This window comes from Takifugu flavidus, chromosome 18 (assembly GCF_003711565.1).
Source record: "Takifugu flavidus isolate HTHZ2018 chromosome 18, ASM371156v2, whole genome shotgun sequence".
Classification (NCBI taxonomy): Eukaryota; Metazoa; Chordata; class Actinopteri; order Tetraodontiformes; family Tetraodontidae; genus Takifugu; species Takifugu flavidus.
In genome coordinates this window covers 6,089,165-6,115,019 of record NC_079537.1, presented here as the reverse complement: position 1 = coordinate 6,115,019, position 25,855 = coordinate 6,089,165, and the positions used below count along the sequence as shown (strand labels likewise).

The window sequence follows — 25,855 nt, the reverse complement described above, 5'->3', positions numbered from 1 at the left end:
TGGTTTTACAATGGTCCAGTAATCAGTGGTCTGAGGTTTTTTTCAGAGTAAATGTGTCCTGACAGTTGCTCTAAAACCGTTAGAGTAGATATTAAACTTGCTCAGTCTTTACAACCAAAAATCTCCACGAGCGTGTTGCAAGCCGACGACTCCTAAGTCATGACTCCACATATTTTGACGTGGAACAGAATTTAGGAAATCAAGACGCGAGCTGACTGAAGAAGGAAGTAGGTGTGAAGAGAAACAAGCATGTTCATGCTGCCTCCAGGGTTCTCTCCACAGTCTTTTATCTTATTTTTAAAAAGGCTCTCAAGACCACCATCCCTGGCTCTTATTGTATGTCCTCTTCCAAGTTGTGTGTTGTGTTTGGTGGTTGTTGGCATGTTTCTTCTTGTCATTCTTCATTTTTCTTCGATCACTTGAGATCACATGATATTTCTGACTTGCAGGACGAGAATCTGTATGTATGGTTTGCTACGTTGAGTTATTGGAGCACACTTCAAACATTATGAACAAAACAGTAAATGCCTGATTTCTTATCCTCAATCTTTATCTCCAACGGATAAAATAAATCTCTTCAGAGATAGAAAAACCTTATGTGTCTGCCCCACTTTAGGTGTGGAGATCTCTCAGGATTCCAGACACTCGGTAAGTCAGAAAGATTTTCACTGAAGTAAAGAAACTGTCTTTAAATACTTTATTTATATTGTAAAATAAAGATAGGCTTTTGTCCTTGAATCATCAATTCACCAGGAATGTTTTGATAATATTAGACACTGCTTTGCATTTTAAATTCTTCCTGAATTAATGCAGTTGTGTTTTAAATTTTGGGCGTGTGTTTAAGCAGTTCGATCAGATCATTGATTAAGTGATTATCCAATATATTCTCAAGGAGATATTTCACATTTATGCAAAATTCTCTTGTAAAATAAAGAGATTGTTGTTGGGTCACTGACAAGCAGAAATGAATTGAAATGCAAAATTCAGACATGGGAGAAAGGAACAGATTCTTTCACAACTTTATTGACCACAGGAGGCCGAACAAAAGAGTAGCTGACTCCAGAATCCAATGAGGATCTCTTGTTTGATGCAGGACAAGTCTGGTAGGATGCTGAGCAGGGACGGGTGATGCCAGCACAGCTGCGGACAGGTGAAAGAGAGCACAGGTGAGGAAAACCACAAAGAATTTTCAGGCTACACGGAAGTGAGTGCTAAGCAGATACCACTGGAGTTTTCCAACAAACTAGCGCTGAGCACAAGGACGGACCGACCTTTAACTAGCAGCTGACGAGACGATGAGCCACAGCTGCGCCAATATAGTGGCAGAAAAAGGCCCCATCACCACTCTACTCAGCAGGGAGGAAAAGCAGACACACAGGGGACATGGGAAAGACAAAACCAAGGACAATTATAGGTTTAGAATGTTATTAATGGAGCGTTCTCCAAGAGTCAAGGAGATTAACATTTGAGTCATTGAATTGATTTATATTTTAGGTCACACCATTGATCGTTCTATATGTTATATAGAGGTCACTCAAAAATATTTCTTATTTTTAACTGAGCTCATCTTTGTGTGAAAAAAATCCCTAAAAAGTTCTCCATAGTTTAAATGTTTTACTTGGAGTCTTCTCATGAAAAATGAAATGCTGGAAATATTTTGAAAAACTTTAAGATTGCAATTCAGTTTTTGAGAAGGAGGCACATTTGTTGTCTGTGGAGGTTTTTGCACAGCTGTTCCTCTCTCTGGAGTCACTGTGGTTGTCGAGCGCAGAAGAAAACAGCAGAATCCTCTGCTGTCAGGCTGCTGATCTGCAGGTACTGAGTGCTGCTGGACACGTCTTCAGTCATCACGTAACCACTTTTGAAAGAGCTTCCATAGCTAGCAGAGTTTGAACCTGCGTTCATCAACCCAATCCACTCCAAAGCTTTCCCTGGTCTCTGTCGTATCCACTGGATATAGTAGCTGGTCATGTCAAACCCTGAAATGGTGCAGGACATCTTCACTGTCTCTCCAGGTCTTTTTACTTCAGGCTGAGACTGATCCAGTCTTTCACTCCAAACACCTGAAAGACAATAGAAATACACCCAACAACCAGGTCAAGCCCATTCTGGACCTGTCCACAGAAGTAACAGCAGCCCTGATGTTCTCACCGTGAACAGTGACAATGATCAGTAAACCTCTGATCACTGTGTTCTCCATTATGTGCTGACACTGCAGTTCTGTGCTCTGATCTGAGCAGAACTGTGTAAAACTGCTCCAGGCTCCTGTCACAAGTTCCTGCTGTTTTTATAGGACAGGGAGAGTTTGCATAGACGTCCCTCTCTGTGACATTTTCATAAACAACCCAAGAAGATCTGAAGAGAGACACTCAGAATCAGTCATCATGAAATGTATCCATGGTGATCCATTATATGTTTAATGAACTTGAACCTGTATAAATTGTGTCACATGACTGTATTGATCACATTAGACTGAGCAGAAATGTAGACTTTTAAACATGTCTGCAGGGAGCGTTCTATATTCTAGAATTTAACCTGTAGTACATCTAATCACAGACAATCATCATCATCATCATCATCATCATCATCCCACTTGTTTGTTTCATCAATTCATCATTTTCTTTATGTTCTAAAATGTTTTTCTGCTGTTTGTTTTCATGGTTTGGAGATGTTTGTGCACCTCATCTGTGTCTGCAGCCTCCTCATTCTCTGCTGTCACAGAGTTACTAAAGTATGTTTGTGTCATTAAAACTTGTTCAAGGCATCATTTTGGTTAATGCCAGTGAGTCTGGAAGCTGGATGAGATCAAGTCAGTCAAAACGTGTGGAAACACAAACCAGCATTATCATCATCATTCTTCAGTGTTGAGAGTCCTCATTTCTTTCTCTCTCCGTCTGACTCTCTTGCTCTCACCACACACACACACACACACACACTCCTTTCCATATCTGTTTGTATTTAGAGACATAATTTATTTCAAAGCTTCCTACTCAATCATAACTATACCAACTCAGATTTACGATGGTAAGAACTGAATCTTATTTCACCATTTTTCCAACAGCATACAACTACTGATAATGCTTCATATCACTCACTCCTGCTTGTTCCTCCACTGAGGGTCGCAGGGGGACTGGAGCCTATCCCAGCTCAATGGGCGGAGGCAGGGTACACCATGGACTGGACGCCAGTCAATCACAGGGCTAGCACATATAGACAAACAACCATTCTCTCTCACACTCACACCTACAGGCAATTTTAGAGTTTCCAATTAGCCTAATCCCCAATCATGCATGTGTCTTTGGACTGTGGGAGGAAGCCGGAGTACCCAGAGAAAACCCACGCAGGCACAGGGAGAACATGCAAACTCCACACAGAAAGTCCCTAATCAATCCCAATCGGGGATCGAACCCGGGGCCTTCTTGCTGTGAAGTCACAGTGCTAACCACCACACCACCGTGCCGCCCTAATGCTTCATATCCCATCAGCATTCCTCTTTCAATTACACTCACAATCCAACACAAACATATAGACAGGAACATATTTGTCCTATAAAGAACTTTCTTTTATAGCTATGGATAGAGCACCCATCTTGCGTTTTAAAAAATTCATATATTCTGTGAAAAAATTAAAGTGCAGAGATGTGTGCAGCACAAATTTAATTTTGACGAACAGTAAAAATTTCTGTTATTTTTCAAACTTTAAATTCTGTTCTTCAATAAATTTTAACAAAGTTTCCCTATTAAAATGATCATTAAAAAAAAAATAATTCTTTAAGGACAGGATTGCCTCTGTTGAAGCAGCACTGCAGCGAGAAAGCACCTGCCAGCTTGCGTCCGCCCCCTTGAGTTGAGGCAGAGTACTGCACGCCTCACCTGCTGACTTTTCTCTGCACTCTGTTGAGCGATCAGCAGGAATATTTCTCTCACACATGCATGTAAAGTTCATATTAGCGATATGTTGAGGAACAAAAATTGGCACACGTCATGCAACCCAGTTTGTAGTGGATCAAAAATGTGTAGTCTTACTCTAAATGCATTTTTAACACGTCATTGGAAAATATTAAAATTTATTTATGTACACTTTCTTTTTTCTTTTTTTGGTCAGGGAGGCACTGTCCACATGTTTCTTGTCATCCAGGCTGTCTCTTCTCCACGTTCTCTGCTGGTTTGATGTAAAATCTTTGGTCATCGGCTCAACTCAGTTTTCATTCCCGTAGTCATAGTTTTAGATGTCATTTCTTTGCTCATCAGCGCTGTCTCTCTGCCTGCAGACCTGCCAGCACCATCTGCTCCTGCTCGTCTCTCAGCCTAAATCCTGACTCATTGTGCTTCTTTTCCTGCTGGATATATTCACTGTGGTCCAGTTCAGTCTGATCCTGTAATTGTTTTCCACCAAATTCCATAAAAGAACACAACTAAATCCAGACAAATTTTTGGGTCAATCTGTTCCTCTGAATTTAATTCATAATGCAAATAAGGTTGTGAAATCAGTTGAATTTTTGCAGGAAATCCTCAGGAGTGTGGTGATTAATAAAGTTGTCATTGTACCATTTTTTAACATAGTTTGTTCAGAAATAAGACAGCGTTCTGGTTAATTGTTTTTGCTCAAAGATTGGACCATTGCAGGTTAAAAGTAACTTGACAGAAAAATGCTGGATCAACAAGAATTTATCAACTGTTGTTGAAGTGAACTATTCCATAAGAATAATTTATGTTGAATGAAGGTAGACCCCCAATGTGGGAAGATTTCAACTAAAATATTCAGATACTCCAAAAAACCTCGAGGTCCATCAGTCAAAACTATGCATAATTTACCATCAATACAATGTAATTGAGCTACCAGAATATTGAATTATTTGAGGGGGAAATGTGATGTATTCATTACTGATGGGTTTAATAAATGCATAAACATATACATAGTTTGGAAATTATTAAAAATTAAGGAGGTACATTAAAGATATAAAAAGCAGAAATTATTAAAATAAAAACAGTATTCAATGTGCAGTTCTGCACTTCACAGCAGGAAATACGAGGTGTGTGTTTTTGTACAGCTGCTGAACTGACTTCAGTCACTGTGCGTCTCGAGCACAATAATAAACAGCAGAATCTTCAGTCTTCAGGCTGTTCATCTGCAGATTCAGCTGTGCTCTGTTGTTGTCTCTGGAGATGATAAACCGGCCTTTGACTGACTCAGAGTAGAACTGGCTGCTGCCACCATAGTTGATAGCACTGATCCACTCCAGTCCTTTTCCAGGAGCCTGTCTGACCCAGACCATCCAGTCATCACTGAATGTGAATCCAGAGGCTGAACAGGTCAGTGTGTGAGATTCTCCAGGTCTTTTAACCACTGGTTCAGACTGGGTCAGAGTCTGAGCATCAACACCTGTTTAGAAGATGAAACATCAAGTTAATCAGCTGATGACAAAAAGTCCGTCAACAATCAGGATGAGTGAAGATCTTCACCTGCCCAGCAGATAGTTAGAAGCAGCAGTCCTGTCCTACAGTCCATCATGTTCAACTGTGTGTCCCCTCTTCTCTGTCCTCCTCTCTGCTCTCACATAAGTAGACGTGGAACACATCTGAGTTTTGCATCGACTCCTCCTCAGTTTCATTTGCACAGCATCAGTTTGATTATCACCTTTTTGAGTTTTTCTCAAAATAAATATTTTCTATTTACCAGGTTTTGACAGCTTAATTCACATGATTTCAGTCATGACATTTTTTTTTATCATTTAACGTAAATATTTAATTCAATAAATAAGATGGAATCAATAAAACATATATTTTTATTGACGATTTAACAAGACTTTCACCAAAATCGAATCTCTCTGATTTTTGCATGTTTGATGTTAAATGTGAAGATATTTCATTTTTTGGCTGGACTAATTAAATAAATATCAAGTGAATTAAATTCATTGGCATTATTAATTAATTCTGCTCACATTCCTGTGCTGGATGGATTGTTTCAGTCATAATATTGACTCAAAAATAGGAAAAAAAACAAACCATTAACCATCACAATGAGAAATCTGACAAATATCCTGTGGAATTTCAGAAAAGCCTCTCAGCTCTCTTCAAGCAGGGTATGTGGACACTAATACACAGCAGAGGCCTCCAGATTTAGACTGGACAGTCTCAGAAAAATCATACCATTTCTGTTGATGTAAATATTTTTATTTTCTATACAGACATTTGAGTTTCAATGAGACAAAAAAATCATTGAAGAGAAGTTTGTAAGTTTGCACAGTCACAGAGGCTGGCTGTGTCAACTGTTCACACTTCACACCTGTGAAACAACAAAGAAAATGCTGATTATTAAATCACACTCAAACAGATCAACTGCTGACTTTGACAAATCCACAGAGAGAGACTCACATCCAGCTGCCAACAGCAGCAGCAGAGCTGAAGAGAACATGGTTAATGTTGAAAGTCAGGTGCAGAGAACTCCACTGACAGTCTGATGTGATGGTTTTATAGCTGAGGAACAAAGAAGAACTCTGAATTTGCATAGAATCAAACATGTGGAACATCACTGTTGATCAAATAGAGCCAGTAGGAGAGTGGAAACCTACAGTCAAATTGTGTTATACAATCAAAATGCACATTTTTTCCCCCTTCTCTTTACTTTAGAGTAAGATTGAGATTTAACATTTAGATTTAGATCCAGCATTAAGATTCAGCATTAGCCATTGGTTGAGCAATTAACATCTGGATTGAATTATTTTATACATCTTTAAGTGTTACGATTCATTTTTCTCCAGGACCCGAAAGCAGACAAAACGCAGTGGGAATATTGTCCAAACACAAAGTCTCTATTAAAAGATCAACTTGGCAGTCCTCCTGAACCACAGGGGAAGCACTTGTCCAGTCTTCCGAGGCACACAGGGAGCTCCAGCAGGGAGCCAACACGGGAGTCAGGTCCTGTGCGTTCTCCACTCCAGCAGGGCGGCGTGGAGACCTCAAACGACCAGGGTGAATTGCTTCAACGAATTTTTAAAAAATAAACCAATAATGAGGAAACAGAAATCAGATTTACCATGGAAAACACAATAATTCTCCAACCCTACTCGACAGGCGCTCTGTTCTTAAATAGGTGGCCTGATGTAGATTGCCGACAGGTGCGTCTGCCTGCAGCGCACACTGTTGTTAATTATTGGCTCCTTCACGCCCCCTGCAGGAAGAAACAACTAGCACAGGAACCGGAACCCTGGACTCCAAAGCTAAGTTGATAAAATTTTTGCATAAATGTGCTAAAAATTGACATTCAGATATTCATTTGATTTCAAGAAAAATGTGACAAAATGTTTTAAATTTCAGCATAATCTACTTTATAAAATTCCCCAAACTTCAATATATTCATGCTTTTACTTTAACTGTTGTATGCACTAACTATTGCTTTCCAATAGATTTTGTCGCAATTAAAAACAAAAACCTAATTTTCAAAAACATCAAGCAATTTTTTTCACATGCAACAATCGACACTCATTGGTGTGAAAATATTTTTGACATATCTTAATCCGTATATATCCAAGCACACATGTGTACAGTAAATTTATCACTTGATGACTATGACTACACACACACACCACCTGCTGACTATGTATTACAACCAGTTACAAAATGAAGAAAAGACATTTTAAAAGTTGTGAACATTTTCTGCATTTGTTTTAAATGTGAGAGATTAAAATGGATTTTCCCTTTGATGCAAAAACACATCAGAGCTGAAGACAGAAGTCAAAAGTCAGAATTGAAAAATGTAACTTTGGAAATCACAAGAACCAGAATGCCAGAGTCTTAAAGTTACTTCTAGTGTAAAATGATGGTTGGAGTGGCACCAATTAAGCCAAGAATAAATTAATGCTCGATGAAGTTATTTCATGATTTTACAAATGAAAAATGAGTTGTCCCAGGATGAAAACCTGAGGGATTCCAAAGGTAACAAGTGAGAAATATGACAAAACCCTCAACAGGGAAAGGAGCTTTCAAACCAGGTTTAGGTGGATCTGGGAGATTCTGGTAGATTGTAAGTGTTACTTTGGGATGTTTTGAAATAGATTTTTAGAAAATAAAAATTCATAAAGTCTGTTGATTTTTTTAAATGTCTGCTGTCAAGTTTAAAACAGCTGGAAAGAGAGCGAGTACATCAACAACAATGTATCATCAGGAGGCTGGGTTCAACTGCACTTAAAGATTGTTCAGGATACAATTGGTAATTGAAAACTTAAGTTCAACTTTAAACAATAACAAATTAATAGAATTTATTGTCTTTACAAAATTTTGTGGCAACATTAAAGTTCACAAACCTAAAAGACACAAACAATTTAAAAGAATAGAGAAAGTATTTAGTATGTGTGGACTTCACAGCAGTAAATATGAGAAGTGTGTGTTTTTGTACAGCTGCTGAACTGACTTCAGTCACTGTGACTCTCGAGCACAATAATAAACAGCAGAATCTTCAGTCTTCAGGCTGTTCATCTGCAGATTCAGCTGTGCTCTGTTGTTGTCTCTGGAGATGATAAACCGGCCTTTGACTGACTCAGAGTAGTACTTGTAGCTGCCATCAGTGTAAATACCACTGATCCACTCCAGTCCTTTTCCAGGAGCCTGTCTGACCCAGGCCATCGCATAGCTGCTGAATGTGAATCCAGAGGCTGAACAGGTCAGTGTGTGAGATTCTCCAGGTCTTTTAACCACTGGTTCAGACTGGGTCAGAGTCTGAGCATCAACACCTGTTTAGAAGATGAAACATCAAGTTAATCAGCTGATGACAAAAATCATAGTCTGTCAACAATCAGGATGAGTGAAGATCTTCACCTGCCCAGCAGATAGTTAGAAGCAGCAGTCCTGTCCTACAGTCCATCATGTTCAACTGTGTGTCCCCTCTTCTCTGTCCTCTCTGCTCTCACATAAGTAGACGTGGAACACATCTGAGTTTTGCATCGACTCCTCCTCAGTAAAGAACTGGATTTGATTGTGATGCCTCCTCCTCTTTGGATGATGTGAGCCTATGATCTCAGACTTTTTAAACCTTTAAATTAATGGATCGTTAGTGGCCCAAGGACTAAGGACTAAGGGGTGCTTGTTATCAGTCTTATTCCAGCTGCTAATTCTGTTTTTTGTTTTGTTTTGTTTTTTAATGCAGAAAGACCTTTAGAACATCTCGAGGGAGAACTCTGAGATGTGGGAATTTAAACGGATTCCAGATTTCAGTCACTGACATTGAAGTATTTTCAGGCACGTAAAAAAAACTCTATCTTCAATATTTAATCAATATTAATAAACAAGGACAGAATTTTGTCCATAAGTCTTCATTTGATCATGAATGTTTGGGTAACAATATTAAACACTGATATATGTTTAAAATTGTGACCTAGTGTGTGTTCTTTAAATTTTGGATGTATGTTGAGATTAACTGTTGTGATCATTGATGAAATTACTGAGTAACACATTTATTGTTGCTGCTCTGTCCTTGTGAAACTACTTCTCATATCCATGATTTTTTCTTGCAGAATATTGAGGCTAAAATGTTTAGGATTCTGTAAAAGCAGTTTTGAATATATTAAGTAATTTTAATGAATGTATCCGTATCAAAACTCTTCTATATTTTAATAGTGTCTTTTAAATTGTTCTGTTCTAAAAGTATTGATCTAAAGCAACTTTCCTCAACATTTCAAAGTCAACCATGTTGAGGTGATTAATCATTCCTGGTGTGACAGCGCCCCCTCTGGTGATGATGTGTTGATGCTCTGAGGGGTTTTTGTTCAGCTCCACTGATGCTTTGTGTTATTGTGTATCTGGCACAGTAATACACAGCAGTGTCTTCAGGCTGCACATTCACTCCATTTAGAGTCACTGTGTTGCTGGAAGAGTCTAAACTGATGCTGAACTTGTTCTTCAGGGAAGCTTTGTAGCTTGGGGTGCATCCAGCACAATGGTATCCAATCCACTCCAGTCCTTTCCCTGCAGGCTGTCTGATCCAGCTTGTAACATAGCTGCTAACAGAATAAGAGACCTGACAGGTGATGGTCAGACGCTGACCTGGCTGCACAGTCACAGAGGCTGGCTGTGTCAACTGTTCACCCTTTACACCTGTGAACGAAGAGCAGAAGATTGAATCAGTGGACGTAGAGGGAACAGTCAGGGTGATCACACTGTCAGTGTCTCTGCCTCAGTCAGACTCACAGGATCCAGCTGCCAACAGCAGCAGCAGAGCTACAGAGAACATGGTTGGTATTGAAGCTGATCTGATGGGAGCTTCTCTTCTTCTGCTGCAGCTGACAGCAGGATGTCAAGTCTTTATAGCAGATGGACAGGAAGTTCCCTTTGCATAGCGAAGAACTCTGACAGATATAAAAGAAGCACCAACTGTTCTGACCACAAAACACCAAACAGAAATCAGCTCAGGGTAGAAACAATGTTATGTTGTTTTATTTCACTAAGTAGAATAATATAGTTAAATCTTTCATTCTTATTGTAAATAATTACTTGCGATTTGAATATGAATCACTGAGATTAAGAGTAATCAACTAGACAGAAATTTCTTTTTGATATCGGTGTGTCAGTGATTACATCATGTTTCATTTTAGTATAAATAAATTTAGATTTCTTAGTAAGAAAAAATCTCCTTACCAATGTAAACAGAAATTAATTACTGTATTTATAATACCTTCAGTCAATTCACCTCTGAATAAATGTTTTTATCATATTCAATCTAATTAATTGAACATCTGATGTCACTGATTTGACTGTCAATTGTTTTTGTCTTTTTACAGTTAAACAGGATTTTGTATCACAGACCAGAATGAGACATCCTCGGACAGACACCTGAGGGCCCCCTAAAGTAACAAGTGAGAAGGAAGAAAAAAATCCAAAAGGCTGTTTTGAAATCTGCTGAACTGCATCAGTAATTGCAGGACAATGGAAACAGTATGGGAGTCACCACAGTCCATTTTTAAATCCTTTGGGTAGAGAAGATAGATTACCTGAGGTTAATTGTTGATGACAAATATTGGAGCATTGAAGGTAAAACAGTTGTAGAGAGTGATGGTGGATCAATGAGAATTAATACATGTTCAGTTGATGATAGTTTATGTTAATTAAATGAAATGACTTTAAAGTAAATTTACAAATTAGTCATGTAGGCACTTTACATTAATTTTGGTTAAAAGCAGTAGTAAAATTTAAATAATTTAAATAACATTTAAAAGGAATGCATTATTAAAATAAAGACAGCGTTCACTTCAGCTCTTCACAGCAGTAAATATGAGAAGTGTGTGTTTTTGTACAGCTGCTGAACTGACTTCAGTCACTGTGACCATCGAGCACAATAATAAACAGCAGAATCTTCAGTCTTCAGGCTGTTCATCTGCAGATTCAGCTGTGCTCTGTTGTCGTCTCTGGAGATGATAACCGGCCTTTGACTGACTCAGAGTAGTACTGGCTGCTGCCAGTGCTGATAGCACTGATCCACTCCAGTCCTTTTCCAGGAGCCTGTCTGACCCAGACCATCCAGTAGCTGCTGAACGTGAATCCAGAGGCTGAACAGGTCAGTGTGTGAGATTCTCCAGGTCTTTTAACCACTGGTTCAGACTGGGTCAGAGTCTGAGCATCAACACCTGTTTAGAAGATGAAACATCAAGTTAATCAGCTGATGACAAAAGTGTGTCAACAATCAGGATGAGTGAAGATCTTCACCTGCCCAGCAGATAGTTAGAAGCAGCAGTCCTGTCCTACAGTCCATCATGTTCAACTGTGTGTCCCCTCTTCTCTGTCCTCCTCTCTGCTCTCACATAAGTAGACGTGGAGCACATCTGAGTTTTGCATCGACTCCTCCTCACTTTCATTTGCACAGCATCAATTTGATTGTTACTTTTTGAGTTTCTCTTAAAAATAAATATATTTTTTCCCTGTTTTGAACTGATTTTTACAGTTGAACGTGTTGAAATAATAACTTCTTAATGATAACTAATAATTTCTGAACAACTATTCTTTCAAGCCAGATTAACAGTACTCAATTTTCTGCATTGAAATTATTTTAATTAAGGTTGAACAAGACTTATACCAGAATCTAATCCGACTTTTTTTTATGCTTGATAATAAATGTGAAGATATTGCCTTTTTTTTTTTTAGTATGATTGTATTACTGCTGCTAATATTCCTGTGCTGGGATGGATTGTTCAAGTGATGATCTTGACTCAAAAACAAGAAATGAAAAACCACATCAACTGTCACACTGAGACATCTGACTCTGTGTGTTCTGCTTCCACCTTTTGGTCTAAATGGACAAATATCCTGTGGAATTTCAGAAAAGCCTCTCTGCTCTCTTCAACCAGTGTGTTTGGCACAGTAATACACAGCAGAGTCCTCCAGATTTAGACTGAACAGTCTCAGATAAGCCATACTGTTGATGTTGTCTTTACTGATTTCTATACATCCTTTCACACTGCCAGCATTGTCATTCCTGCTGGTATCAGTGAAGCCTTCACCGATCCACTCCAGTCCTTTTCCAGGATCCTGTCTGATCCAGTTCATACTAGACCTACGGGAAATGTGAAGTCAGATCTCCTTCAGGACAGATGGAGAGTCTCCCGTGCTTTTTAATGACCGAACTGGAAGGAATGGACTGGAATGACTGAACTGGAAACATGCACTGGTGTGTTCTTGCTTAGGTTAGACACTGAATGTTCTTATTTAGTCATCATCCAAGCACTGACTGCTCATACTGAGTTTTGAGCGACATGTTTGCGTTGTGTAAACATAAGCTGTCTGCTTTGCCTCTGAAGCCTCAGGAATAGTTTGCTCTGGAAACACATGATATGTATAGGATGGACCTGGACAGAAGTAAAAACTGAATATTAGCATTCGGCAGAGATCATAAGGCATCATTTCAAGTCCAAACTGCTCCAGTTGGTGAGTGTTCAGGTACCTTGGAGACCGGAGGCGGTGCTACTGCAACTGATGCCCCAAGCAACTAATGATTGGGTTTAATTCACTACTATATAGATTCTGGGCTGCATCTTCTGGTCCTCTGTGTCACCTCTTTGGCATGAACACACAGACAGGAACCTTCTGGGCAAAAGCTCTAATTTTGTTCAAAGTTCAAAACTCCTGTCAACATGAGCCAAAAATGAATACATTTTCTTTTGATGATAGTTTCTCATACTTAAATTAAGATGACATTAAGGGAAAAATGGAAATAATTCATGTTGGCACCATTTTTTATGCTATTTATTGTTCAAAATAATCATGAAATCATTATTTCTTTTAAGATAATTTAAAAGTAAAAAGGTAATTTAACAATTAAAAGGCAGAAAATGACAGATCAGAGTATTCAGTGTCCAGTTCTGCACTTCACAGCAGCGAATATGAGAAGTGTGTGTTTTTGTACAGCTGCTGAACTGACTTCAGTCACTGTGACTCTCGAGCACAATAATAAACAGCAGAATCTTCAGTCTTCAGGCTGTTCATCTGCAGATTCAGCTGTGCTCTGTTGTTGTCTCTGGAGATGATAAACCGGCCTTTGACTGACTCAGAGTAGTATGTGCTGCTGCCACCATAGTTGATAGCACTGATCCACTCCAGTCCTTTTCCAGGAGCCTGTCTGACCCAGACCATCCAGTAGTCACTGAATGTGAATCCAGAGGCTGAACAGGTCAGTGTGTGAGATTCTCCAGGTCTTTTAACCACTGGTTCAGACTGGGTCAGAGTCTGAGCATCAACACCTGTTTAGAAGATGAAACATCAAGTTAATCAGCTGATGACAAAGTCATAGTCTGTCAACAATCAGGATGAGTGAAGATCTTCACCTGCCCAGCAGATAGTTAGAAGCAGCAGTCCTGTCCTACAGTCCATCATGTTCAACTGTGTGTCCCCTCTTCTCTGTCCTCCTCTCTGCTCTCACATAAGTAGACGTGGAACACATCTGAGTTTTGCATCGACTCCTCCTCACTTTCATTTGCACAGCATCAATTTGATTGTTACTTTTTGAGTTTCTCTCAAAATTAATATATTTTTATTTACCTGTTTTTAATTAATTGAACTAATAATTTCTGACCAACTATTCTTTCATGCCAATTAACAGTACTCAATTTCCTGCATTGAAATTATTTTAATTATGACATTTTTTATATTATTTTCAAGTACATAATTAATAAAATGAATAAGATACAAGAATATGCAAATCAACTTTAATACTTAGACAAAATGAGGGACAGGTTGATCAATCAGCCAATCAATATTCAACCAAACACATTTTTATTGAAGGTTGAACAAGACTTATACCAGAATCTAATCTGTCTTTTTTTATGCTTGATAATAAATTTGAAGATATTGCCTTTTTTTTTTTTAGCATGATAGCATTACTGCTGCTAATATTCCTGTGCTGGGATGGATTGTTCAAGTGATGATCTTGACTCAAAAACAAGAAATGAAAAACCACATCAACTGTCACACTGAGACATCTGACTTTGTGTGTTCTGCTGCCACCTTTTGGTCTAAATGGACAAATCATGTGGAATTTCAGAAAAGCCTCTCTGCTCTCTTCAACCATGTGTTTTGCACAGTAATACACAGCAGAGTCCTCCAGATTTAGACTGAACAGTCTCAGATAAGCCATACTGTTGATGTTGTCTTTACTGATTTCTATACATCCTTTCACACTGCCAGCATAGTCGTTACTGCTGGTATCAGTGAATCCTTCACCGATCGACTCCAGTCCTTTTCCAGGATCCTGTCTGATCCAGTTCATACTAGACCTACGGTAAATGTGAAGTCAGATCTCCGTCAGGACAGATGCAGAGTCTCCAGTGCTTTTTAATGACCGAACTGGATGGAATGGACTGGAATGACTGAACTGGAAACATGCACTGGTGTGTTCTTGCTTAGGTTAGACACTGAATGTTCTTATTTAGTCATCATCCAAGCACTGACTGCTCATACTGAGTTTTGAGCGACATGTTTGCGTTGTGTAAAGATAAGTTGTCTGCTTTGCCTCTGAAGCCTCAGAATAGTTTGCTCTGGAAACACATGATATGTATAGGATGGACATGGACAGAAGTAAAAACTGAATATTAGCATTCGGCAGAGACCATAAGGCATCATTTCAAGTCCAAACTGCTCCAGTTGGTGAGTGTTCAGGTACCTTGGAGACCGGAGGCGGTGCTACTGCACCTGATGTCCCAAGCAACTAATGATGGGTTTAATTCACTACTATGTATATTCTGGGCTGCATCTTCTGGTCTCTGTGTCACTTTTTTGGCATGAACACACAGACAGGTACCTTCTGAGCAAAAGCTCTAATTTTGTTCAAAGTTCAAAAACTCCTGTCAACATGAGCCAAAAATGAATACATTTTCTTTTGATGATAGTATCTCATACTTAAATTAAGATGGCATTAAGGGAAAATTGCAAATAATTCATGTTGGCACCATTTTTTATGCTATTTATTGTTCAAAATATCATGAAATCATTATTTTTTTAAGATAATTTAAAAGTAAAAAGGTAATTTAACAAATTAAAAGGCAGAAAATGACAGATCAGAGTATTCAGTGTGCAGTTCTGCTCTTCACAGCAGCGAATATGAGAAGTGTGTGTTTTTGTACAGCTGCTGAACTGACTTCAGTCTGTGACTCTCGAGCACAATAATAAACAGCAGAATCTTCAGTCTTCAGGCTGTTCATCTGCAGATTTAGCTGTGCTCTGTTGTTGTCTCTGGAGATGATAAACCGGCCTTTGACTGACTCAGAGTAGTACTGGCTGCTGCCATCATATTTGATATCACTGATCCACTCCAGTCCTTTTCCAGGAGCCTGTCTGACCCAGCTCATCCAGTAGCTGCTGAATGTGAATCCAGAGGCTGAACAGGTCAGTGTGTGAGATTCTCCAGGTCTTTTAACCACTGGTTCAGACTGAGTCAGAGTCTGAGCATCAACACCTGTTTAGAAGATGAAACATCAAGTTAATCAGCTGATGACAAAAATCAAAGTGTGTCAACAATCAGGATGAGTGAAGATCTTCACCTGCCCAGCAGATAGTTAGAAGCAGCAGTCCTGTCCTACAGTCCATCATGTTCAACTGTGTGTCCCCTCTTCTCTGTCCTCCTCTCTGCTCTCACATAAGTAGACGTGGAACACATCTGAGTTTTGCATCGACTCCTCCTCAGTAAAGAACTGGATTTGATTGTGATGCCTCCTCCTCTTTGGATGATGTGAGCCAATGATCAAGACACTTTAAATCTTGTCCAATTAATGATGCACTAGTGGTCCTAGTAATGATTTGTGAGGTCCCCACACTTCACACTCAGCAGTTCTCGTCCAGCTGAAAATCAATTTTAGTGTACAACAAGAATGTCTAAAGGGAGATTCATGAGATCAGGGATTTTCAATGAATTTGTGACATCATTTAATCGATTTTTAAAAATACACCTTTTTTTCCATGAGTCATCAATTGATCATGAATGTTTGAGTAACAATTTTAAACACTGATCTCTTTAAAAAAAGGGTTCTGGGTGTGTTTTATTTTGGGTGAAAGTTGAAATTAACTGTTGAGATCATTGAAATTACAGAGAAACAAATATATTGTTGCTGCATTATCCTTATGAAACAATTTTAAATGCATGTGAAATTCACTTGTATCATAATGAGATCAGAAGTTCAGCATTCAACGAAATCAGTCATCATATATGTTTTAGGTCATTTGGTCTTTATTTGTGCAAAAGGAATCCAAAAATGTTTTCTTATTTTGTAGTTCATTTTTACTACAAAAACATTGAAGGTTTCCTACAGGTTTTATATTTACTTTAAATTCTGAGGTAAAAATCTTCTTCTCAAACTTTCTGCCTCAACGTTGTTGTCATGATTCATTCCTGGTGTGACAGCGCCCCCTCTGGTGATGTTGTGTTGATGCTCTGAGGGTTTTTGTTCAGCTCCACTGATGGTTTGTGTCATTGTGACTCTCTGGCACAGTATACACAGCAGTGTCTTCAGGCTGCACATTCACTCCATTTAGAGTCACTGTGTTGCTGGAAGAGTCTAAACTGATGCTGAACTTGTTCTTCAGGGAATCTTTGTAGTTGGAGGCTCCAGTATATTTCCGTCCCCACTCCAGTCCTTTCCTGTAGGCTGTCTGATCCAGTGTGTGTAATAGCTGCTAACAGAATAAGAGACCTGACAGGTGATGGTCAGACGCTGACCTGGCTGCACAGTCACAGAGGCTGGCTGTGTCAACTGTTCACACTTCACACCTGTGAAACAACAAAGAAAATGCTGATTATTAAATCACACTCAAACAGATCAACTGCTGACTTTGACAAATCCACAGAGAGAGACTCACATCCAGCTGCCAACAGCAGCAGCAGAGCTGCAGAGAACATGGTTAATGATGAAAGTCAGGTGCAGAGAACTCCACTGACAGTCTGATGTGATGGTTTTTTATAGCTGAGGAACAAAGAAGAACTCGGAATTTGCATAGAATCAAACATGTGGATTATCACTGTTGATCTGACTGAAGCCAATAGGAGAGTGGAAACCTACAGTCAAATCATGTTTTACATGTGAAGTTCAGCACATGCAAAACAGTTTTGGAGAATACAAATTTATTTCACAATATAAAACCAATTAATGGATCTAGATGAGGAGGACCAGAAAAATCCAAAAGGAAGCTCTGAATCTAATAAACTGCATCAGGGATCAGCATCAGAGTGGAAACCTACAGTCAAATCATGTTTTACATGTGAAGGTTTGCTTTTACTTAATTCATTGTAACCTTTAAGGATATTATTGAAATGAAACAGGTGTCACTGGAACTCTCATGTAAATTTCATCTACTGTAACATTCAGAATCAGAATCAGATTTATTGCCATTGTTCATGTAATACACAGTGTTACACAAGCTAGGAATTTGTCTTGGTGTGATGCTGCGACATTCAACATAAAGAAGACAACACTAGAATAAGATAAATAAAATAAATAAGACATATATACAGTATATACCTAAATAGTAAGAAATAGTTCAAAACTATCTTTAAATTTCATCTAAAACACTTCAGAAGTGAGTGTGAAAGAGAAGGTCAGTGATGTCAGATGAAACTTTGGCACTCAGATCCTTCGATATTTCTTCATGGAATCTTGAAATAAATTCAACAGACTAACAATGAGTGGTCCCAGGTTCGACACCTTAGGGCCCCCAAAAGTATCCAGAGAGGAGGATGACAAAACACACATATTCTTCAGGAGTTTCCTGGCATCTCTCTGTCCCCTTCCTTTCTCTGATTTTGTTACGATGTGCGGACACGAATCGAGACCCCAAATGCAGACACACACGATAGGGTGAGGTTGAAATCAAGTTTACTGAGGTCCAAGTTCAGAACAGAGCCAAAGGGTGCAGGTGAAAGACAAACACAATCAGACTGGAGCAGGCTGGGCAGTGCGAGCAGGCATCCAAGTGGCGATCCGCAGGAAAGACGAACGATTAGTTCCAGACTGGAAACAGGTTCGAGGAAACAAACTTACAGTTATAGGAGCCAGGCTGTACCACGGGGGTAATCAACAAATCAGCGATGAGTGCAGAGTTGAGGAGAACGGCAGGTGTGGATAATGACTGGAGATTGGTCTCAGGTGTGCCTAGCTCGCCCAACAGGGGGAGAGTCAGGAAACCGCTGGTCCAGCCTGAAACAGAAAGACACAGAAGGGGAGGGGGAGAGGGAAAACACTCGGGACTCCTAATGGTTTTGTCTGTATCTCCACGTGTTTCTTGTCATCCAGGCTGTCTCTTCTCCACGTTCTCTGCCGGTTTGATGTGAAATCTTTGGTCATCGGCTCAACTCAGTTTTCATTCCCGTAGTCATAGTTTTAGATGTCATTTCTTTGCTCATCAGCGCTGTCTCTCTGCCTGCAGACCTGCCAACACCATCTGCTCCTGCTCGTCTCTCAGCCTAAATCCTGACTCATTGTCCTTCTTTTCCTGTTGGATATATTCACTGTGGTCCTGTTCAGTCTGATCCTGTAATTGTTTTCCACCAAATTCCATAAAAGAACACAACTAAATCCAGATAAATTTTTGGTTCAATCTGTTCCTCCAAATTTAATTCAAAATGCAAATAAGGTTGTGAAATCAGTTGAATTTTAGCAGCAAATCCTCAGGAGTGGGTGATTAATAAAGTTGTCATTGTACCATTTTTTTAACATAGTTTGTTGGGAAATAAGATAAATTTCAGGTTAATTGTTTTTGCCAAAGATTGGACCATTGCAGGTTAAAAGTAACTTGACAGAAAAATGCTGGATCAACAAAAATGTATCAACTGTTGTTGAACTGAACTATTCCATAAGAATAATTGATGTTTAATGAAGGAAGACCCACAATGTGGGAAAAGTTCATCTAAAATATTTAGATACTCCAAAATACCTCGACGTCAATCAGTCAAAACTATGCATAATTTATCATCAATACAATGTAACTGAGCTACCAGAATATTGAATTATTTGAGGGGGAAATGTGATTTATTCATTACTGATGTTTTAATAAATGCATAAACATTTACATGTTTTTGGAAATTATTGAAGTAAGGAGGTAAATTAAAGATTAAAAGGCATAAATGAATAAAATAAAATAAAGACAGTATTCAGTGTGCAGCTCTGCTCTTCACAGCAGTAAATATTTTATTTTGAAGACACAGGAATGACGCCTCACAGTGTTTTTTTGCTGACTTCTGTGTAAAAAACTGCTCCAAGCTTCTTTCAAACGTTCCTGGTGCGTTTCAAGAACAAAAAGAGTTTGTGCAGACCTCCCTCTCTGTTATATTTGTTGCAAGGCACAAAGAAATCTTAAGGAAGAAGGCGTTGAAAGCAATCTTGGTGTGATGGCGCCTCTTGTGGAGATCTTGTTTTGATGCTCTGAGGGTTTTGATCAGCTCCCCGATAAGTATTCAGTATATTTTTGAAAAATTGTGATGTTGTTATTTTCTCTCATGTTGTTATGTTAGTTTAAAGGAAATAATTTGTGAAAGAAGATGAATATAGATGTGATCAGACGAGGAAATATGAGTGTGTGTTTTTGTACAGCTGCTGAACTGACTTCAGTCACTGTGACTCTCGAGCACAATAATAAACAGCAGAATCTTCAGTCTTCAGGCTGTTCATCTGCAGATTCAGCTGTGCTCTGTTGTTGTCTCTGGAGATGATAAACCGGCCTTTGACTGACTCAGAGTAGTACTTGTAGCTGCCATCAGTGTAAATAGCACTGATCCACTCCAATCCTTTTCCAGGAGCCTGTCTGACCCAGGCCATCCAGTAGCTGCTGAATGTGAATCCAGAGGCTGAACAGGTCAGTGTGTGAGATTGTCCAGGTCTTTTAACCACTGGTTCAGACTGGGTCAGAGTCTGAGCATCAACACCTGTTTAGAAGATGAAACATCAAGTTAATCAGCTGATGACAAAAATTAAAGTGTGTCAACAATCAGGATGAGTGAAGATCTTCACCTGCCCAGCAGATAGTTAGAAGCAGCAGTCCTGTCCTACAGTCCATGTTCAACTGTGTGTCCCCTCTTCTCTGTCCTCCTCTCTGCTCTCACATAAGTAGACGTGGAACACATCTGAGTTTTGCATCGACTCCTCCTCCTCACTAAACAACTGGATTTGATTGTGATGCCTCCTCCTCTTTAGATGATGTGAGCCAATGATCAATGACACTTTTAATTTTGTCCAATTAATGATACACCAGTGGTCCTAGTACTGATTTGTGAGGTACCCCACACTTCACACTCAGCTGTTCTCATCCAACTGCAAATTAATTTTAGGATACCAAAGGAATGTCTAAAGGCAGAATCATGAGATTGGAGATTGTCAGTGAATTTGTCATATCAGACAGTCACTCATATTTAAGTATTTTCTTTAAAATAAAACAAACTGGGTCTTCAAACATTTAATCATTATCAAATAATTTTATTTATTTTTCCAAGAGTCATCAATTGATCATGAAATGTTTGAGTAACAGTATTAAACACTTATCTTTGTTAAAAAAATCATCAACTACGTTGTGCTTTCATTTTGAGTGAATGTTGAAATTAACTGTTGAGATAATTGAAATTACAGAGTAATAAATATATTGTTGCTGCATTATCCTTATGAAAGAATTTTAAATACATGTGAACTTATTGCATAATGATAGCAGAAGTTTAGAATTCTATTAAAGCAGTTATCATATATATTTTCGAACATTGATCTTTATATATTTGTGGGAAATCAATTCAAAAACGTTTTCTGATTTTGTATTTCTTTTTTATGACCATTATCCCTCAAATGTTTCCTACAGTTTTTACTTTTAATTTAATTTAATTTCTGAAGTCTTTTTCTTTATTATTTTTCCTCAAATCTTCTGCCTCAACGTTGTTGTCATGATTCATTCCTGGTGTGACAGCGCCCCCTCTGGTGATGTTGTGTTGATGCTCTGAGGGGTTTTTTTTTCAGCTCTACTGATGCTTTGTGTTATTGTGTTCTCGGCACAGTAATACACAGCAGTGTCTTCAGGCTGCACATTCACTCCATTTAGAGTCACTGTGTTGCTGGAAGAGTCCAAACTGATGCTGAACTTGTTCTTCAGGGAATCTTTGTAGTAGGAGCCTCCAGTATATTTATATCCAATCCACTCCAGTCCTTTCCCTGCAGGCTGTCTGATCCAGCTTGTGTAATAGCTGCTAACAGAATAAGAGACCTGACAGGTGATGGTCAGACGCTGACCTGGCTGCACAGTCACAGAGGCTGGTTGTGTCAACTGTTCACACTTCACCCCTGTGGATGAAGAGCAGAAGATTGAATCAGTGGACGTAGAGGGAACAGTCAGGGTGATCACACTGTCAGTGTCTCTGCCTCAGTCAGACTCACAGGATCCAGCTGCCAACAGCAGCAGCAGAGCTACAGAGAACATGGTTGGTATTGAAGCTGATCTGATGGGAGCTTCTCTTGTTCTGCTGCAGCTGACAGCAGGATGTCAAGTCTTTATAGCAGATGGACAGGAAGTTCCCTTTGCATAGAGAAGAACTCTGATGGGATATAAAGAAGGACCAACTGTTCTGACCACAAAACACCAAACAGAAATCAGCTCAGGGTAGCAACAATATTATAGTTGAAATATATAGTTAAATCATTCATTCTTATTGTAAATAATTACTTGTGATTTGAATATGAATCACTGAGATTAAGAGTAATCAACTAAATGTTTGATAGAATTTTTTTTTGACATGTTTATGTTTAAGTTTCTATTTCTATAGAAATTAGGTCAATTTAAACTGAAAAAAATGCGTGTGGTGGTGAAGGTGAGTAGTTGGAAAATAGAAATGAAAAACTTTAGTGTTTAAAATTGATTCTGTGATTGAATATTCTGTACATTAGATATATCAAATACTGAAAATGTGTCATTGCACATTCATAGTACCTTCAGTCAATTCACCTCTGAATAAATGTTTTTAGCATATTCAATCTAATTAATTGAACATCTGATGTTCAAAACACAAGATAACTCGGTCAAAGACATGAGGGGCCCACTGGACACTTTAACAAAACACTCTTGTTTAAATACACAAGGACGGGGCAAAGATGATGAGACACAAATGAGGGACATGACAGTAATTAGTATCTGAGGAGGACAGAGTAAGACAACAAGCAGAAAAAATAAAATAAAATAATAAACAAACACAGGAGAGTCTAAAACATTATGTCTATTTAACTGCTGGAAATATTTGGAAAAACTTTCCTGGTAAGTCTTTATGAAGATTGTAATTCAGCTTTTGAGAAGGAGGCACGTTTGTTGTCTGTGGAGGTTTTTGCACAGCTGTTCCTCTCTCTGGAGTCACTGTGGTGTCGAGCACAGAAGAAACAGCAGAATCCTCTGCTGTCAGGCTGCTGATCTGCAGGTACTGAGTGCTGCTGGACACGTCTTCAGTCATCACGTAACCACTTTTGAAAGAGCTTCCATAGCTAGCAGAGTTTGAACCTGTATCCATCCTCCCGATCCACTCCAGAGCTTTCCCTGGTCTCTGTCGTATCCAGTGGATATAGTAGCTGGTCATGCGAAACCCTGAAATGGTGCAGGACATCTTCACTGTCTCTCCAGGTCTTTTTACTTCAGGCTGAGACTGATCCAGTCTTTCACTCCAAACACCTGAAAGACAATAGAAATACACCCAACAACCAGGTCAAGCCCATTCTGGACCTGTCCACAGAAGTAACAGCAGCCCTGATGTTCTCACCGTGAACAGTGACAATGATCAGTAAACCTCTGATCACTGTGTTCTCCATTATGTGCTGACACTGCAGTTCTGTGCTCTGATCTGAGCAGAACTGTGTAAAACTGCTCCAGGCTCCTGTCACAAGTTCCTGCTGGTTTTATAGGACAGGGAGAGTTTGCATAGACGTCCCTCTCTGGGACATTTTCATAAACACCCCAAGAAGATCTGAAGAGAGACACTCAGAATCATTCATCATGAAATGTATCCATGGTGATCCATTATATGTTTAATGAACTTGAACCTGTATAAATTGTGTCACATGACTGTATTGATCACATTAGACTGAGCAGAAATGTAGACTTTTAAACATGTCTGCAGGGAGCGTTCTATATTCTAGAATTTAACCTGTAGTACATCTGATCAAAGACAATCATCATTATCATCATCATCATCATCATCATCATCCCACTTGTTTGTTTCATCAATTCATCATTTTCTTTTTGCTCTAAAATGTTTTTCTTCTGTTTGTTTTCATGGTTTATAGATGTTTGTGCACCTGATCTGTGTCTTCAGCCTCCTCATTCTCTGCTGTCACAGAGTTACTAAAGTATGTTTGTGTCATTAAACTTGTTCAAGGCATCATTTTGGTTAATGCCAGTGAGTCTGGAAGCTGGATGAGATCAAGTCAAAACGTGCTGAAACACAAATCAGCATTATCTCCATCATTCTTCAGTGGTGAGAGTCCTCATTTCTTTCTCTCTCTCCGTCTGACTCTCTTGCTCACACACACACACACACGCACACATCCTTTCCCTATCTTTGTTGGTATTTAGAGACATAATTTATTTCAAAGCTCCCTACCCAACCATAACTCTACCAACTCATCCTGAGTAAATGGGCCCAACTTCACAAACCGTCCGTAGATTGAGGATTGTGTTATTCACTCACTCACTCACTCACTCACTCACTCACTCACTCACTCATTTTCTACCGCTTGTTCCTCCACTGAGGGTTGCAGGGGGGCTGGAGCCTATCCCAGCTCAATGGGCGGAGGCAGGGTACACCCTGGATTGGTCGCCAGTCAATCGCAGGGCTAACACATACAGACACACAACCATTCACTCTCACACTCACACCTACGGGCAATTTAGAGTTTCCAATTAGCCTAATCCCCAATCATGCATGTCTTTGGACTGTGGGAGGAAGCCGGAGTACCTGGAGAGAACCCACGCAGGCACAGGGAGAACATGCAAACTCCACACAGAAAGTCCCCAATCAGTCCCAACCGGGGATCGAACCCGGGGCCTTCTTGCTGTGAGGCCACAGTGCTAACCACCACACCACCGTGCCGCCCACTTGTGTTATTCAATATGTATTAAATACCAGTGATGTGCGGTGAGGTTCATGGCTGGTGAGGCACTGACTCCTCAAGAGTCAGATTTACGATGGTAAGAACTGAAAAAAACATCTTATTTCACCATTTTTCCAACAGCATTCAACGACTGATAATGCTTCATATCCCATCAGCATTCCTCTTTCAATTACACTCACAATCCAACACAACATATACACAGGAACATATTCGTCCTATAAAGAACTTTCTTTTATAGCTATGGATAGAGCACCCATCTTGCGTTTTAAAAAAATCATATATTCTGTGAAAAATTAAAGTGCAGAGATGTGTGCAGCACATCAAATTTAATTTTGACCAACAGTAAAATTTCTGTTATTTTTCAAACTTTAAATTCTGTTCTTCAATAAATTTTAACAAAGTTTCCCTATTAAAATGCTCATAAAAAAAGAATAATTCTTTAAGGACAGGATTGCCTCTGTTGAAGCAACCACTGCAGCGAGAAAGCACCTGCCAGCTTGCGTCCGCCCCCTGAGTTGAGACAGAGTACTGCACGCCTCACCTGCTGACTTTTCTCTGCACTCTGTTGAGCGATCAGCAGGAATATTTCTCTCACACATGCATGTAAAGTTCATATTAGCGATATGCTGAGGAGCAAAAACTGGCACACGTCATGCAACCCAGTTTGTAGTGGATCATGCAGTCAGACGTGGGGCACAATTCACCTCTGCCTCACCAGGGGTTTCTGCCCTGGATTTGATCGGTAAAACTCAAATTCAGCAATTTTAACTCAAGAAAATGGCAAAAATGTGCAGTCATACTCTAAATACATTTTTAACACATGTCATTGGAAAATATTAATATTTATTTATGTATACTTTCTTTTTTTGGTCAGGGAGGCACTGTCCACATGTTTCTTGTCATCCAGGCTGTCTCTTCTCCACGTTCTCTGCCGGTTTGATGTGAAATCTTTGGTCATCGGCTCAACTCAGTTTTCATTCCCGTAGTCATAGTTTTAGATGTCATTTCTTTGCTCATCAGCGCTGTCTCTCTGCCTGCAGACCTGCCAACACCATCTGCTCCTGCTCGTCCCTCAGCTTAAATCCTGACTCACTGTGCTTCTTTTCCTGTTGGATATTTTCACTATGGTCCTCTTCAGTCAGATCCTGTAACCTGTTTTCCACCAAATTCCATAAAAGAACACAACTAAATCCAGACAAATTTTTGGTTCAATCTGTTCCTCCGAATTTATTTAATGTTGCAAATAAGGTTGTGAAATCAGTTGAATTT

General features: G+C 39.3%; 2 gene segments (V, D, J or C); both read right to left on the bottom strand.

The window, feature by feature from the left end:
- Positions 1–1,749: 1,749 nt before the first annotated feature.
- LOC130515329 (Ig heavy chain V region 23-like) lies at positions 1,750–2,313 on the bottom strand. The segment is given in 2 exon segments: positions 1,750–2,063; positions 2,152–2,313. Coding segments are annotated over 2 exon segments (363 nt in total).
- A 16,293-nt stretch (positions 2,314–18,606) lies between these two features.
- Positions 18,607–23,334, bottom strand: LOC130515328 (Ig heavy chain V region 186-1-like). The segment is given in 3 exon segments: positions 18,607–18,661; positions 22,853–23,147; positions 23,236–23,334. Coding segments are annotated over 3 exon segments (399 nt in total).
- Between the last annotated feature and the right edge of the window lie 2,521 nt (positions 23,335–25,855).